Here is a 17,234-nt window from a genome sequence, read left to right on the forward strand (position 1 = left end):
GCGCCTCAGTGTGGCGATCCAGAGGGGAAATGCCTGCTGCATCCTCGGTTGCTGTCCGGAAGCGGAGGAGCTTCAAGAGATCCATAACCTCTTTGCACTTTTTGAATCAATCAATGTATATCTTGTAACCTTTAATACATAATAAAGAACAAAGAAAAACACACACAAGGAAGGGGGTGGAAGGATAAAAGAACACAGAAATTATATTGGAGAGGACCTAAACATTCCCTCTAATGCATTATGTGTGGTTTCCTCCGAGGCTATGGGTCCCCGTCTTCCAGCCAGAGGTGGTACTCCCTTACCTTTTTTTATATTTACAATAATTGATTATTACATGCAAGTGTTTTATTTTTTCATTTATAAAAAAAATTGCATCTATTTTTTAATAATTAATGTAAAAATAATATATATTGAAGGATCCGAAAGACTGATAAAAATTCATAATCACGTATTTTGATTTGCATATACATTTTTTGGTTAGCTTAAATTTAGTGGGTAATTGGTGCCGAGTTGAATTTCTTAATGAGTGGGTCATTTTCCTTCACAAATATATAGTTAATGCCTTCCTTGGCGACCAACACGAACCCTCTGTTCCTCATGTCGTCGACAAACTGGTGGTTGAAATCCTTGAAGTGGACTTCCTCGACCACCATGGCGCGGATGGTGATTCTGTCCCAGGGAAAATTCTTGAGGACACTTTTCTCTGCCCCTTGGATGTCCAGGGAGAGGAAGTCCACTGTGGACACCTTGAGGGCCAACAGGTAGGACGCCAGAGGGAAGCACTGCACCACAGAATAAGACTTGTCTGATGTGTCAATAAAACTGTCGTAGATGGTGTTGTTGAGTTTGACGCCGAGGAGATAGGAAGCACTATGACGGTTAGCGAGCATCTTTTCCTGTATTGACATTACACTCTTTAGTCTTTTGACGAGGGAGACCAACACCTGCTCCTTCGGGTAGTTCTCCGTCGACAAGCAGGTGTTGGAGGTCCACGCCTTTCGATGCTTCGTCGTCAGCTTACTGTAGCTCTCATGGTTGGGCTCGATCAGCAGACCTGTCCAACCCAATTCCTTTTCAAGGCGGAGGGTGTTTGATGCCCTTTCACCATCATAGGCTCCAGCTTCTACAAAGAACCCGCCATGTTGGTCGCCAAATAGTTTCTCTATATTGGTTAAAAGAAACTTGGGGTATTCACTTAAGAGCACTTTCATGTAGAGGGGATCGGTGGACAGGTTGTAGGGCCTGGTGGATGGCGGAGTCAGGTAATGGCGACCTAATATGTCCAGGACTCGAGGGTCGTCAGCGGCCAGCGGGCCACGAAGCCTGGCCAGAACTTCGTCTTGGTCCCCAGGCGGCCGGAGGTACATCTTGACACTCTGTTGATGATAACTGTGTTAATGGCGTTGATGATAGTGATGATGATGATGATAGTGATGATGTTGATGATAACACTGTTAATGGCGTTGATGATAGTGATGATGTTGATGATAACTGTGCTAATGGTGTTGATGATAACTGTGTTAATGGTATTGTTGAGTGTACTTATTTTTCTCTCTCTTCCTCAAGGGGTTCGGTGATATGTATTTATTTATTTATTTATTTATAAATATATATACTTTTATACATACATATTTATACAAGAAGGTACATTGGGTTTATGAAGGTACATAGCATGATGTGTGGATGTGTTTACATTCTTGTAAAGCCACTAGTACGCACAGCGTTTCGAGCTGGTCCTTAATATAACAGATAATTTTAAGTAGGTAATTTCTAGCAAAATTGACAAAATGTTAACAGGTACATCGTTATAAAATTTGACAAAGATTAGTAGACACATTGATATCACACATAAGAAGACAGCAATGATCACAATGGTAAAGTGATATGGCTTAGCTACATACATATATATTAGGAGATTGGGTACCACACAATATGTGTTCAATATAACAACCATGATATGAGATGATATCAATGATTACAATGGTAAAGTTGTATGGCTTAGGTACATATATTTGGGGATTGAGTAGCACAAGACACAGTGTGAGTTTAAAGCACCAGGTAGGAAACAATGAGGATGAAATTAGGTACTTTTTGTTTTTGTTTTTGAATAAGGCAAAAGTTGGACAACTTTTCAATTCGTTAGGGAGTGGGTTACTTAGACTAGGTCTCTTTATTTGCATAGAGTGTTTACACAGAATAAGTTTCACTCCGGAGATATCAAAGGGATATTTATTTCTGGTGTAGTGATTATGGGTCCTATTATATCTGTCCAGGAAGAGTTTCAGAACAGGGTTTTTTTTTCATGTACACAAGAGTTATTACATTCTTGTACAGCCACTAGTACGTGTAGCATTTCGGGCAAGTTCTTAATCCTATGTTCCCTGGAATACGACTCCCGCGAAGAATAGTTTAACAACCAGGTACCCATTTTACTGTTGAGAGAGTACTGCACACAGGCTACAGTTAAGGATTTGCACCTAGTAAATCCTCCCCGGCCAGGATACGAACCCAGGACAAAGCTCTCGCGGAACGCCAGGCGAGCGCCTTAACCCCCAACACCACGGCGGGGGGGGGGGGGATTGCATTTAAGAACAGGGTTTTGCAAATATAGATGTTACAAGAGAATGTGTGGAGTGAGCTTATGTTCAGCATGTTTAGGGGGTTTAGGGAGCTGAGTGTTATCTGAAAGCAAAGTTTGTTATTGTTCTGATGGCAGATTTTTGCTGGGTGATGATGGACTTGAGGTAGTTTGTAGTGGTTGAACGTCATACACAGATACTATAAGTAGGATAGGGACAGATTAGTGCATAATATAGTGAGAGGAGAACAGAGTTAGGTACATCAAATCTGATTTTAGAGAGTATACCAACTCTTTTAGAGACTTTCTTAGTTATGTGTTGTATGTGTGTGCTGAAATTGAGTCTCTTGTCTAAGTATAGGCCAAGGAACTTTCGACAATTTTTATTGTTGATGTCTATCTGAAGCTGAATTGCATTTGCTGATTAGCTTCCAAATAAGATGAAGTAGGTCTTTTTTAAGTTTAGTGTGAGTTTGTTGGTTGATATCCATAAGTGGATTTTTTTTTATTTCGTTATTTACAACATTATTTAATATTTGTGGGTTGGGGTCCATGGTTGGGTTGTGGGGGGGTTGTGAGTTAGGGGTTGGGGTCCATATGTGTGGGTTGGGGTCTAAGTAGATGAGGGTAGTATCGTCAGCAAACAATATGGGTTTAAGAATGTTAGAGACATTAGGCAGATCATTGATGTAAATAAAGAAATAGGAGAGGTCCTAGGATGCTGCCCTGTGGAACCCTACGGTTAGTGGTAGAGTGGGAGAGGTTATATCATTAATGGCTACATATTGGTGTCTGTCACTAAGGTAGGATCGGATGTAGTTCAGGGCAAGGCCTCGGATTCCATAATGGAGGAGTCTAAGTAAGAGGTAGTTATGGATAACAGAATCAAAGGCCTTTTTCAGGTCATCGGAAACTCATTTTTGTCAAGGGCTGAGTAGATTATATCAAGCAGACTAATAATTGCATCGTTGGTACTCTTTTGGGAGCGGAAGCCAAACTGACAGGCTGAGTATGTCGAATTTTACGAGGTAGGAGTAGAGCTGTTTGTAAATAATTTTTTAAAATATTTTTTATAATGTAGGTAGATTTGATATTGGTCTGTAATTGTTTATGTCTACCGGATTGCCTCCTTTATGAACTGGCGTTACTCTTGCTTTTTTTAAGGATATCAGGGAAGGTATGCCACTCTAGGTATTTGTTGAACAACAGAGCTATGGGTGGGGCAAGGGCATGGGAGGCACCCTTGTATACCATGGGCGGTATTTCACTAATGTTCCCAGCTTTGGGTTTTAGTGAGAGGATGATGGAACTCTCTTGTCACTACTGAACAATCTATGTCTGGCAAGGAAGGACAATTTACCTCTAGGACCCCCGCCTCTGACCTAATAGTGCTTGGTGCTTCAACATCTGTGGAAGTTCAATTGTCATATTATACTTTTGATATTGTAGAAGGTGACGGCTTCTACCACTTATGCTGCTTAGTAGTGGTAGACGTTTCTACCACTTGCTGGCCACTCACACTACATGTCAGCGTCACTTACTCCATCTGTCTCTGTCTTATTTGTGTTTCTAACTTCCTATTGAGTTCTCTCACCGTATATCATTCATTATATACACTATAGCAAGGCTCCCTTCGTCAAGGATGAGCATTGTACCTTAGATCACCCTTTGTCAAGGATGAGCTTTGTACCTTAGGTCACCCTTTGTCAGGAATGAGCATTGTACCTTAGATCACCCTTTGTCAAGGATGAGCATTGTACCTTAGATCACCCTTTGTCAAGGATGAGCATTGTACCTTAGATCACCCTTTGTCAAGGATGAGCATTGTACCTTAGATCACCCTTTGTCAAGGATGAGCATTGTACCTTAGATCACCCTTCCATTTACTGACCACACCGGTGCCTAACTCCAGGTACAGCTTCCAATAAGGGTTTGACACGAGTGCATTGTGAGACATTTCTAAAAGGACCGGGGTCCAGGAGATGAAGCCTGATCACCTCAACCACAGGAAGTGGTAGAGGTTTCTACCACTTCTGATGGCTGAGTGGATAGCGCTCGGGGTTCGTAGTCCTAAGGTCCGGGATCAATTCCCGGCGGAGGCGGAAACAAATGGGCTAAGTTTCTTTCACCCTGATGCACCTGTTCACCTAACAATAAATTGGTACCTGGGAGTTAGACAGCTGCTATAGGCTGCTTCCTGGGTGTGTGGTTGTATGTGTGTGTGAACAAAAAATCAGTTGATTGATTGCCAGTTAAGAGGCGGGCCCAAAGAGCCAGAGCTCAACCCCCGCAAGCACAACTAGGTCACTCACCACATGGTAACAGGTGAAAGTGATCAGGACCAACGTCAAGAACCAACACATTTTCACCACAGGAGTTGAGCTCATCTTCCCAGGAATATATACTTTTATCTTCCCTTTATTTTTACAATGTAAGTTTTCCACGTGAACTAAACAATACTTAACGATATTCCTTTAAATTATGACGCGTTTCCACTTACAAAAATTTTAAGCTATTGTCAATTATTCACATTTTGAGTGGCCAAACTTCTGTACTAATAATATCCCTCATTGCCACGTTTGAGTCTATAATTAAACTTAAGACAGGATAATGGAGTGGTGACTCCTGGAGGCAGTGTTTGGGAGGACAAGTGCTCACCTCCGCTGCCAGACAGAGACTGCTGACACAGCACCTGCTGGGAGGGAGGAAGGTTCATGTAATATTTTCTCGTTTTTCCTTCTCTCACAAGGAAACTCCCTGCAATAATCAACACTAAGTTAAAATTGTAAAATATGAAGTTACCATATAAATAAACAATAAAATTAAAGTTCCATAAGTCAATGTGCATAAAGAAACACTGAATTTTATACAAATGCTGACAAAGGTAAGGTTTTGAGGCTAGGCAATGATGATAGAGTTACAAGATACGAGCTAGATGGTGTTGAGATTGCGAAGTCAGATTGCAAAAGGGATCTGGTAGTTATGATTAGTAAGAATTTTAAACCAAAAAATCAATGCATAAATGTTCGTAATAAGGCAAATAGGACACTGGGATTTATAAATCGAAGCGTTAGTTAGTTAGCAACGCCATCTAGCTCGTATCTTGTAACTCTATCATCATTACGTAGCCTGAAAACTTTACATTTATCAGGATTAAACTACATCTGCCAATCCTTTGGCCATTTCAAAACCCTATTTATATCAACGTGAAGTGATAGTGAGTCTTCTTCCTTGTTAATTTCCCTACCGATTTTTGTATCATCTGCAAATTTGCAAATGTTGCTTCTCAAACCTGAATCTGAATCATTTATATATATTATAAACAACAGATGTCCCAGGACAGAGCCTTGAGGCACTCCACTTACAACATTTTCCCAATCTGACTTAACCCCATTTACACTAACTCTCTGTTTTCTTTGGTATAGCCATGCCCTAATCCAGCTTAATATAGCAGCCCCGAATACCATGAGCCTCTATCTTTTTAATCAGTCTTTCATGTGGCACTGTATCAACCAATTGCCGCGTAATGTGGTGGAGGTGGGGTCCCTCGATTGTTTCAAGCGTGGGTTGGACATGTAAATGAGTGGGATTTAGTAGTTATAAATAGGAGCTGCCTCGTATGGGCCAATAGGCCTTCTGCAGTTACCTTTGTTCTTATGTTCTTATGTTAAAGCTTTGCTAAAGTCACGGTACACAACATCACTTTCTCGCACCCAAGTGCGCCCGGCGAACAAGGAAAAAGTTAGAGCAATGTGCTCTGGGCGTTTGTGGGCGATCGAGCGGAAACACTGAAAAGTGTATACTCTTTTCACTGTCCTGATCTTAATTTTCGATGTACAGATTTCAATTTTTTACCAATGTGTTCGCAATAGAATGTTCTAGAAGAACATATGTATAAAATGTCACCAAACTGTGATTTAAACCACTACCAATCAAGAAAATACGTGGATCACTAGCCATGAGCTTGTGCATGAGCTCCAAACAGAGAAGAGATGTTTCTATTCTTTTCAGAGTTGTCAACTCCACACTTGTCCTACAGCGTTAAATTTGGTATCTTTGAGATCGCAATAAAATTCCCTACACGGACATATGAATATAAATGAAGAATGATGATCGCGGCCCACCCGCAAGAGTTATTTTATTTTAATTTTTTATTATGTTTTTTTTTTTTTATTATTTTCTACCACAGACGTGGCCACACATTTACAATGCTAACCAGCATATATACATTTTCTTCTGTCCTCCATGGACAGGGTTAGAGATGTGTTAAACATATAGTTCAAGGGTTTATTGAACACTCAACCACAGAAGGTGATTCGGTGCGTTTAAAATGCTAAGCTAACCTACATACGTAAATACATAGATACACAGATTTACGTATGCCCTACATAAAGTGTTTGATGTGTCTTTTACATAGTGTCATTAATGTACATTCACAAAGGTGAAATGTAATTCTGATCAGCTTCCATATATCCTTTATACCCATACATATACATACACACACACATATACATACATATATACACACACACATGCATTCTCACCCGCAAGAGTGTGGGAAGGGGGCGAAGTGTTATCTTCTTGTTGATAGTAGGTGCAGTTTGCATGAAGGGTTTGTCCTCCCGATGACTGCACCAGTACTGATGTTGGTGGACGCGTTTATGTTGAAGATGATCGGAGCTACCAAGGTGCTTGTTGCGTTGTGCTGTAGATAGAGGAACGGTGATTAAAACAGAGGTGTATGTTGTAGGGAGACTTGTTGCACCGTAGGGCGGTGTGTTGTGTTTATGGCGTCAGCTGATCCTTGGGGCTGCGACGAGGCAGTTGTTTTCTGTGTTTAGCTGTTGGTGGCGCCAGGTATAAATGTGGCGCGGGTCAGATGTGGCCCAATTTGTTGGTCGACTGTAAAGATATATTTATATATATGCAGCCAATCAAACTACAGAATTAACTACATACATTGAAGAGGTTCCTTATCTTATAGTACAGCAGGTTAGTCCACCAGGTATAACTAGGGTGTAGACACCAAATTATCTTCTTTGAGGTAGCTTCCATCACCCAGTAACTGGTGCACAAATCTTGCTTCCTCGTCTTGACCTTTAGTATGAGGCGATTTCGCGTTCTAACCGGCAAACCCTACCCAATGACATTAATGGCCACCAATGATAGATAATGGGTTTCGGAAAGAACACTTAACTTGAATTTGTAGACAGCGTGTTGATAATGGAACACCTTTAGTTTCCATAACACTACGTCCAAGTAAATTTAACAGGAGCCGAATTTGCTCCCGTGTGAGCCTCTGGTCTCGTACAAAACAACAATGGCTGCCCTCTTTCCTCCCTGACGCCTGGCTTACATTGTCCACATGTCAGAAAGTGATAGAAGGGTCACATTTACTCTACTTTAATATTGCCAGTGCTTTGACTATTTGGTATTTTTCTTGTAACGAGTGGTCGCCACCTCCTAATATATGCTCGATGGTGAAGGGTATTTTAAGTGTGATAAAGACTTGTTTGAAATTTACTCTGGCACTATGATGTCGGAAGCAGTGAAGGAGATAGTGTTCGACTGTTTCAGGCACCTGACAGTGAGTACAGAGTTCGTTGATGTCTGTTCTGTACTTAGAGCTGTGTGCTGCTAGTTTGGTGTGTCCCAGCCTTAATCTGGTCATCGTTACATCAATTTCTCTGCTTTTATATCGGACATGTTTCCAAGTTTCCCATTTCTTTTTTAATGGACCCATAGTGCAAAGGTGAGCATAACGTTTTCCAGTTTGTTGCAAAATTCTGGGAGTCAAAGGAATACGACTCACTCCTAAAGACAATAACTATGAAAGTGTTAAACCTCTCGCTGCAAGATGACCAGTGGGACCAAGCAACGCTCCCAGTTAGACTCAGGGGTATAGGTATTCGCAAGGCGACACAGTTAGCATTGCCGGCATTCTTATCCTCGACCAGTGCTACAAGTGAATTAGTGAAGGAAATACTACCAGAATACCTAAGGAACTCCACTGGGATTCGTGATCCCAAATTTGTGGAAGGAGCTGGTCAGTGGGACACTCTTGCCAATTCACACACCCGACCAACTTTTCCAAACGACGGTAAACAGGCCAAATGGGATAGCCCCATAGTGGAGAACATCGCCAAAGCATTGCTGGACGCATCTTCTCAGAAGGACAGAGCGCGTCTCCTAGCTGTGCAAGCCCCCCATGCTGGGGACTTCCTGTTGGCAGTCCCTAATTCCGCCTTAGGCACCCGCCTGGACCATCGGGCCCTAAGTATTGGTGTTGCTCTGCGCCTTGCCGCCCCTATCTCCACCGAACACCGGTGTATTTACGGCCATGCACGGGCAGACCAATACGGCAGCCATGGTCTCATCTGTCGTAAGACACAGGGAAAGATTGCCAGACACGAAGCAGTCAATGACATCAAGAGAAGTTTGGATACAGCTGGGTGTCCAGCACAAAGGGAACCCCAGTTGTGCAGACCTGACAACAGCCAAAAACGCCCAGATAGAGTCACCCTGCAGCCATGGAGGGAAGGTAAACAGGTCGTATGGGATTACACCTGTGCATCTTCATTGGCTGATATCTATTTACGTTACAGCTCAGCGGAGGGAGGTGGAGCAGCCACCTTCAGGGAGACCCAGAAAATCCACAAGTACAGGGACCTAGAACGTTGTTACAGGTTCGTGCCGATAGGCTCTGAGACTCTGGGCGCCTGGGGTAAATGTGCACTCAAGTTTTTAAAGGAGGTTGGTGAGGAACTCATTGGGAAAACTAGAGACCCACGAGCAGCCAGTTTCCTGTTCCAGCGCCTCAGTGTCGCAGTTCAGAGGGGAAATGCGTGCTGTATCCTGGGTACGCACCCAACTTCCGAGGAGCTGGACGAGGTCTTCGAACGCTGATTGTTTAATTGTTATATAATTGTGTGTGTGTGTGTGTGCTCTGTAAACTGTAGCATTGCAATAAAATAAAACAAAACATACAACAAAATAATAGGGGTGGTAGGAGAGGAAAAGAATAAAGTATTCAGTGAGAATCCACAAGATCTTCTCTGAATGCTCTTTGTTTTCTTCTTCGAGGATGTGGGTCCCTGCAATTGCACCAGAGGTGGTACCCCTAATATATAATATGTTGTACCTAGTAGCCAGAACGTCGTACTCGGCCTACTATGCAAGGGCTGATTTGTCTAATAAGCAAAGTTGTCTTGAATTTATATCTTTCTAATTTTTATCTTATGAAATGATAAATCTGTCCATTTCATTATGTATAAGTTAATTTGTTTAAATTTGAGTTAAAACTTACGTGGATATATGACCGAACCTAACCAACCCTCCCTAACCTAACCTAACCTAACCTAACCTAACCTAACCTAACCAACCCTCCCTAACCTAACCTAACCTAACCTAACCTAACCTAACCTAACCAACCCTCCCTAACCTAACCTAACCTAACCTAACCTATCTTAACCTAAATTTAAAAAAAAAACTCTTCAAAGTTCATTTTCACATTTTTTTATTTTGGTCTGACGCGTAAGGATGCGTTTTGCATGGTCACTCATTACATTCTCAATGACAAATATACCATGCTGTTGTTGTTTTTATAGATTCAGCTACTTGGAACAAGTTCCAAGTTGCACGGGCTATGCTGAGCCCGGAACTTACCTGGCACAGGAGCGGGGCAAATAGCACGAGGTATGGTGAGCCCGTAATGGACTTACCTGGCACAGGAGCTGTGCTATATATCGTACTTTTGCAAAGGCATTCTCTTTGGGTGAGGTGATACAGAACAAGTAGATGAAACAAAGTTAATGAATGGCATAACATAAGGTATATTAATATTGTAATATATGCTTTAACATAAGCAGCTTATGTTCTTGGGGATCTTGTCTCTGTGTTGGCTCGTGATCTTTAAGTGGGTAGAATGTAATTATGTGTTAACTGGTTGTTAATTACTGGTCTTGATTTTTTTATGTGTAGGGCCTCGTTGATATCCAGTTTTCTGATGTCGTTATACCTGTCGACTATTGCAGTGCTGCTTGTTAAGATGTGTCTGGTGATGGCCTGGTTGTGCATAACGACAACAGAAGACTGGACATTAGCGAGGCGCTACACATCAAAAACTATTGACGACCGTCACAATAGGTACTGTCCAAACAGGAGGATGGTTGCTTATACAGTTAACAACACAAAACTGCTGAGCAATCACATGACAGTCAAACTCTCTACATTTAAGAAAATATAACCGAACAAAAATCATGGAAATAAACATCAAGAAATCATAGTGATGTGATATGTCAATGATCACATCACTGACATATCACATATCATTCCAACATTGTTCCAATCATCTGGAACATTGCTGGAATTTGAACGAGCGTTCTTGGGCTCCCAGACACGCACGCCTTGACCTCCACTTGGGTTAAAGGCGTGTGTCTGAGAGCCACGAGAACGCAGGTTCAAGTATGATATAGTAATTATCAGGGGAAAGATAACTCGGGCCTGACTAGAACTCAAGTAGATTACTTATTGAGTTCAAGTAGTCTTCTCGTGAACGTAAATGATTTAAACTGTGTACATAGTTATAAACTTGCTCCTCACTTAATGCTCTTGGGTTAGGAAGCTATGGAGAGCGGGGTCTGAATTGACGCAGTTTAGTCAATACGAGTATGTAGCATTTGGAAGGGATATGAGAACGAGGATCAGGGATAGGATGGAGGCAAGGAATGTTGCCGAACCGCTCTGACGGTTGGGAATCGAACGCCGTCCAGCAAAATGCAAGGCTATACCGACCATATCCCTTCCAAATGGGTTGGGCACTTATGCTTGTACATATTAATTACAAACTCTAGGAAGTTTTAATTTTGTGGAGGTAAGGGCATTGCTTGGACTTTCATCATGATCGGGTCGTCTCCCTTCACAAAAAAATAATCGAAGCCCTTTTTGTCAATCAGGACGAATCCTCTGTTCTTCATGTCGTCGACAAACTGGTGGTTGAAATCCTTGAAGTGGACTTCCTCGACCACCATGGCGCGGATGGTGATTCTGTCCCAGGGAAAATTCTTGAGGACACTTTTCTCCGCCCCTTCGATGTCCAGGGAGAGGAAGTCCACTGTGGACACCTTGAGGGCCAACAGGTAGGACGCCAGAGGGAAGCACTGCACCACAGAATAAGACTTGTCTGACGTGTCAATAAAACTGTCGTAAACGGTGGTGTTGCGTTTGACGCCGAGGAGATGGGAGGCACTACGACGGTTAGCGAGCATCCTTTCCTGCATTGACATCCTGTTTATTTTTTTGACGAGGGAGACCAACACCTGCTCCTTCGGGTGGTTCTCCGTCGACAAGCAGGTGTTGGAGGTCCACGCCTTGCGGTGCTTCATCGTCAGCTTTTTGTAGCTCTCATGGTTGGGCTCGATCAGCAAACCTGTCCAACCCAACTCCTTTTCAAGGCGGAGAGTGTTTGATACCTGTTCTCCATCGAAGGCTCCGGCTTCCACAAAGAATCCACCATGATGGTCGCCAAATAACTTTTCTATATTGCTTGTAAAGAACGTGTGGTCTTCGAAATATATGAGGAACTTGAAGAGGGGTTCGGGGGACAGGTTGTAGGGCCTCGTGGATGGCGGAGTCAGGTAATGGCGACGTAATATGTCCAGGACTCGAGGGTCGTCAGCGACCAGCGGGCCACGAAGCCTGGCCAGAACTTCGTCTTGGTCCCCAGGCGACCGGAGGTCCATGTTGACACTCTGTTGATGATAAAGTGTTAATGGCGTTGATAATAGTAATGATGTTGATGATAGTGATGATGTTGATGATAACTGTGTTAATGGCGTTGATGATAACTGTGTTAATGGTGTTGATGATAACTGTGTTAATGGTATTCTTGGGTGTACTTATTTTTCTCTCTTAATCAAGGGTGTCGGTGATAAGTATTTATTTATTTATTTATATATATAAGAAGTTACATTGGGCTTATGAGAGAACATAGCATAATGTGTTTACATTCTTGTAAAGCCACTAGTACGCACAGCGTTTCGAGCAGGTCCTTAATCTAACAGATAATATTAAATAGATAATTTCTAGCAAAATTTATGGAATGTTAACAGGTACATTGTATGAAAATTTGACAAAGACACTAATTTGACACACTAAAGCACATTGATGGCACATATAAGAAGACAACAATGATCACAATAGTAAAGTTGTAGGGCTTAGCTACATATATATACGGACGTAGGTTCGAATCCTCGTCACGGCCCTTGTGGATTCGTTCATTGATGCATCACGCTATTATGATTTCTGTATATATATATATATCTATATATATATATATATATATATATATATATATATATATATATATATATATATATATATATATATATATATATATATATATATATATATATATATATTATTAATTATGACCGAAAAGTAAGATTAATAATTCTAACACGAACTTTCTCAATCTTTCGTACATTATTATAATTATTTCGGTCATATTATTAAATATGACCGAAAAAGTAAGATTAATAATTCTAACACGAATTTTCTCAATCTTTCGTACATTTCTTTTCACTGTTGGAGGTAAATCAAAAATCAATTCTCCAAAATTCATTTTTATTTCTAGTCTGACGCGACACGAGCGCGTTTCGTAAAACTTATTACATTTTCAAAGACTTTAGTTAACAAATACACAACTGAATAGAACTTACACATCTCCGATTTTGTTTATATCTACATTTGAGTGAGGTGGATGGGGGTGAGGTGGCATTAATAGGGTATTAATTTCATCAACACAAGACAGAACAAGAGGTGGCATTAATAGGGTATTAATTTCATCAACACAAGACAGAACACGAAACAATAGGTATTGAAATGGAAGTGATTGTAGAAAGCCTATTGGTCCATATTTCTTGATGCTTCTATATTGGAGCGGAGTCTTGAGGTGGGTAGAATTCTACCCACCCTAGCTCAACCCCCGCAAGCACAACTAGGTCACTCACCACATGGTAACAGGTGAAAGTGATCAGGACCAACGTCAAGAACCAACACATTTTCACCACAAGAGTTGAGCTCATCTTCCCAGGAATATATACTTTTATCTTCCCTTTATTTTTACAATGTAAGTTTTCCACGTGAACTAAACAATACTTAACGATATTCCTTTAATTTATGACGCGTTTCCACTTACAAAAATTTTAAGCTATTGTCAATTATTCACATTTTGAGTGGCCAAACTTCTGTACTAATAATATCCCTCATTGCCACGTTTGAGTCTATAATTAAACTTTAGACACGATAATGGAGTGGTGACTCCTGGAGGCAGTGTTTGGGAGGACAAGTGCTCACCTCCGCTGCCAGACAGAGACTGCTGACACAGCACCTGCTGGGAGGGAGGAAGGTTCATGTAATATTTTCTCGTTTTTCCTTCTCTCGCAATGTTGTTGTTGTTGTTTCAGATTTAGCTACTCAGAACGAAGTGTCCATGTAGCACGGGCTATGGTGAGCCCGTAATTGAGTTTGGTTATACGTGATAACCTTGTTTCTGTGATATTTGGGTCCAAGTTTAATATGGAGGAAGGGATTTCACATTTTTCCCTGCTTATTTATCGCTTCTGTTTTATTGCACTGGTTTTAATTTTGTTTTATTAACATTATCTTGGTGGCGGATGTAGATGCAGAATGCTCACTAGTGAGTCCCATTCCTCAACGGCTTTTCTAATCATTGTAGTCGCGGTGGAATGTGCATCTAATGCAGCTGCTGTCGTTGGATTAATGTTGAGTTTGATGCGCAGGGCTTCAGTAGCTTCACATTCCAGTAAGTAGTGCAATAGTGGCGCCTCTGATTCTGTTCCACAGATATAACACTCTGTAAGTATTGGGTTCATTACCTCCCAGCAGCACTTGTAACCAAGTCTGAGTCTGTGTATGGCTACTGCAATGTCTCTGGATATCTTTTTGCCAGGCTTGAAAGAGTAGTACCCAGTGGCTTGTTCGTACCATATCGCAGTGGATCTTCCTTCCGCTACTTTGGCTCTGTGGCAACTTTTGATAGTTGAGAATATTTTCTTCTTGATTTGCTCATTAATCTGTGAGAAACTTGGAAGTATTTGAACCTGTACAACAGGTAGAGCAGTGGCAGTTTTTGCTAGTGAGTCTGCCTTTTCATTACCATCTATGCCAATGTGTCTTGGTATCCAATTTAAGGTGATTGACAGCCCTCGATTATGGGCATCTTTTCCTATATGTTGAATTTCTGTGAGGAGTTGTATATTATCTCTGTGCTGACTGGATAACAATGCCTGGAGCGAGGATTTAGATTCCGTATGAATGATGACATCATGTAAATTATTCTCAATTGTATAGTTTATTGCCTCCTTCAGGGCATATAATTCTGTTTGCAATGTTGAGCACCCACTATTCATGCTCCATATAGTCCTGGGGACCATTCAGGCTTGCTCGCATTTATGTTTCTCACGTGTGCCCCAAAGAATGAGGTGATATGATAAAATGCTATGCCCAAGATTACCATCCGAGTGCCAGTGGGGAAGTGGTTCATATAGCTTCGGCTATCACTTCCTTTTGTCCGGTCGTGATGGTCAAGCGGATTAAGGCGTCCTGTAGATACCAATTGCGTTGCTCCTGGCAGTATGGGTTCGAGTCACTTCTGGGGTGTGAGTTTTCAGTCGCATATAGTCCTGGGAACCATTCAGGCTTGTTCGCATTTGTGTTCCTCACGTGTGCCCCAAAGAATAAGGTGATATGATAAAATGCTATGCCCAAGACTACCATCCGAGTGCCGGCGGGGAAGTGGCTCAAATAGCTTCGGCTATCACTTCCTTTTGTCTGGTCGTGATGGTCAAGCGGATTAAGGCGTCCTGTAGATACCAGTTGCGTTGCTCCTGGGAGTATGGGTTCGAGTTACTTCTGGGGTGTGAGTTTTCAGTAATATATATATATATATATATATATATATATATATATATATATATATATATATATATATATATATATATATATATATATATATATATTTATTTATTTATTTATTTATTTATTTATTTATTTATTTATTTATTTATTTATTTATATATATATATATGTATAAATATATATTATGAATAACAGAGGTTCCAGGACAGAGCCTTGAGGCACTCCACTTACAACATTTTCCCACTCTAACTTTACCCCATTTATACTAACTCTCTGTTTTCTTTGGTATAGTTCTTTGCCCTTAGGCATGGGCATACCAAAATCTATCATGCTCACCAAAATCCATGCTCTATCATGGCCATGATGTCTCTCTCTCTCTCTCTCTCTCTCTCTCTCTCTCTCTCTCTCTCTCTCTCTCTCTCTCTCTCTCTCTCTCTCTCTCTCTCTCTCTCTCTCTCTCTCTCTCTCTCTCTCTCCCTCTCTCTCTCTCTCTCTCACTCTCTCTCTCTCTCTCTCTCTCTCTCTCTCTCTCTCTCTCTCTCTCTCTCTCTCTCTCTCTCTCTCTCTCTCTCTCTCTCTCTCTCTCTCTCTCTCTCTCTCTCTCTCTCTCTCTCTCTCTCTCTCTCTCTCTCCCTCTCTCTCTCTCTCTCTCTCTCTCTCTCTCTCTCTCTCTCTCTCTCTCTCCCTCTCTCTCTCTCTCTCTCTCTCTCTCTCTCTCTCTCTCTCTCTCTCTCTCTCTCTCTCTCTCTCTCTCTCTCTCTCTCTCTCTCTCTCTCTCTCTTACTTCCTTTGAGATATATATTGTGATGGACAAATCGTTTGTTAATATCCAATTAAGCTTATCTCTGAATGGTGATAGTATGCGGGTGTGGGGTCGGAGGCGTCGGTAGTTGAGCGGTGCAGGTGATAGTGTGGTGGCAGGAGCTGGTGGTGATGGATAGTGCTGGTGGTGGTTGTGGTGGTGGCCCAGGATAGACTACCTCGTGTTTCCTGTAGAAATTATGGTGTTAGTGAACTGTTAACTATGGAAAAATATTACCCTTCGTTACTACGGCAGTGAAGCGAAGGGGTGATTGCAGTCGCCAGTGTTTGTGAGCACTAAAAATGTCTTTACTTCTCTTATTACTAAATCACATTTTGTACTATTTGTTTTTTCCTTATCTTTTTACTCTGAATCATCTTACCTGCCAAAGTTCATCCTATATTCCTTGATTTATCCGTGCAATATTAACCTTTCCTAGCACAATCAGAACCTTGTGGACTCTTTAACTTATCTCATACCTCAAAAAAGGAACTTCATTCACGCCGCACACTTCTATTTTTTCACTGTAAGATCCTTTTGACATTTTTTCTGCACTATCTCTTTTGATACTTGTAGGCTGCATTTTCATTTTTTCTCCCCCTTTTCATTTTGCTCATATGCACTTTGCAACTTTGCAACATTTCATACTTTCTTCGGTTTGCAACATTGCTTCATCATTGCACATGATGAGTGTTTCATTCATCATGTACAATAATGTAATAAATAATCTAATTATCATTGGATAATGATCTAATTCATTCCCTTAAAACCAAAGATGAGAACATTAGTGAAATACCACCTATGATATATAAGAGTGCTGCCCCTGCTCTTGCACCACCCATAGCTCTGCTATTCAACAAATCTCTAGTGTCAAACTTTTCCTGACATCCTTAAAAAAGCAAGAGTGACGCCAGT

General features: G+C 41.3%; 2 protein-coding genes across 2 annotated transcripts; both read right to left on the bottom strand.

Moving 5' to 3' along the window:
- Window positions 1–488: 488 nt before the first annotated feature.
- On the bottom strand, window positions 489–1,367 carry LOC138372136 (protein Star-like). Its single transcript, XM_069337448.1, has one exon. The coding sequence runs from the start codon at window positions 1,365–1,367 to the stop codon at window positions 489–491; it is 879 nt and encodes a 292-aa protein (XP_069193549.1).
- A 10,069-nt stretch (window positions 1,368–11,436) lies between these two features.
- Window positions 11,437–12,318, bottom strand: LOC123766679 (protein Star-like). The gene has a single exon (XM_045755961.2). It carries the CDS (start codon window positions 12,316–12,318, stop codon window positions 11,437–11,439), a length of 882 nt encoding a protein of 293 aa, XP_045611917.2.
- Between the last annotated feature and the right edge of the window lie 4,916 nt (window positions 12,319–17,234).

The sequence above is a fragment of the Procambarus clarkii genome, chromosome 5 (assembly GCF_040958095.1).
Source record: "Procambarus clarkii isolate CNS0578487 chromosome 5, FALCON_Pclarkii_2.0, whole genome shotgun sequence".
Classification (NCBI taxonomy): Eukaryota; Metazoa; Arthropoda; class Malacostraca; order Decapoda; family Cambaridae; genus Procambarus; species Procambarus clarkii.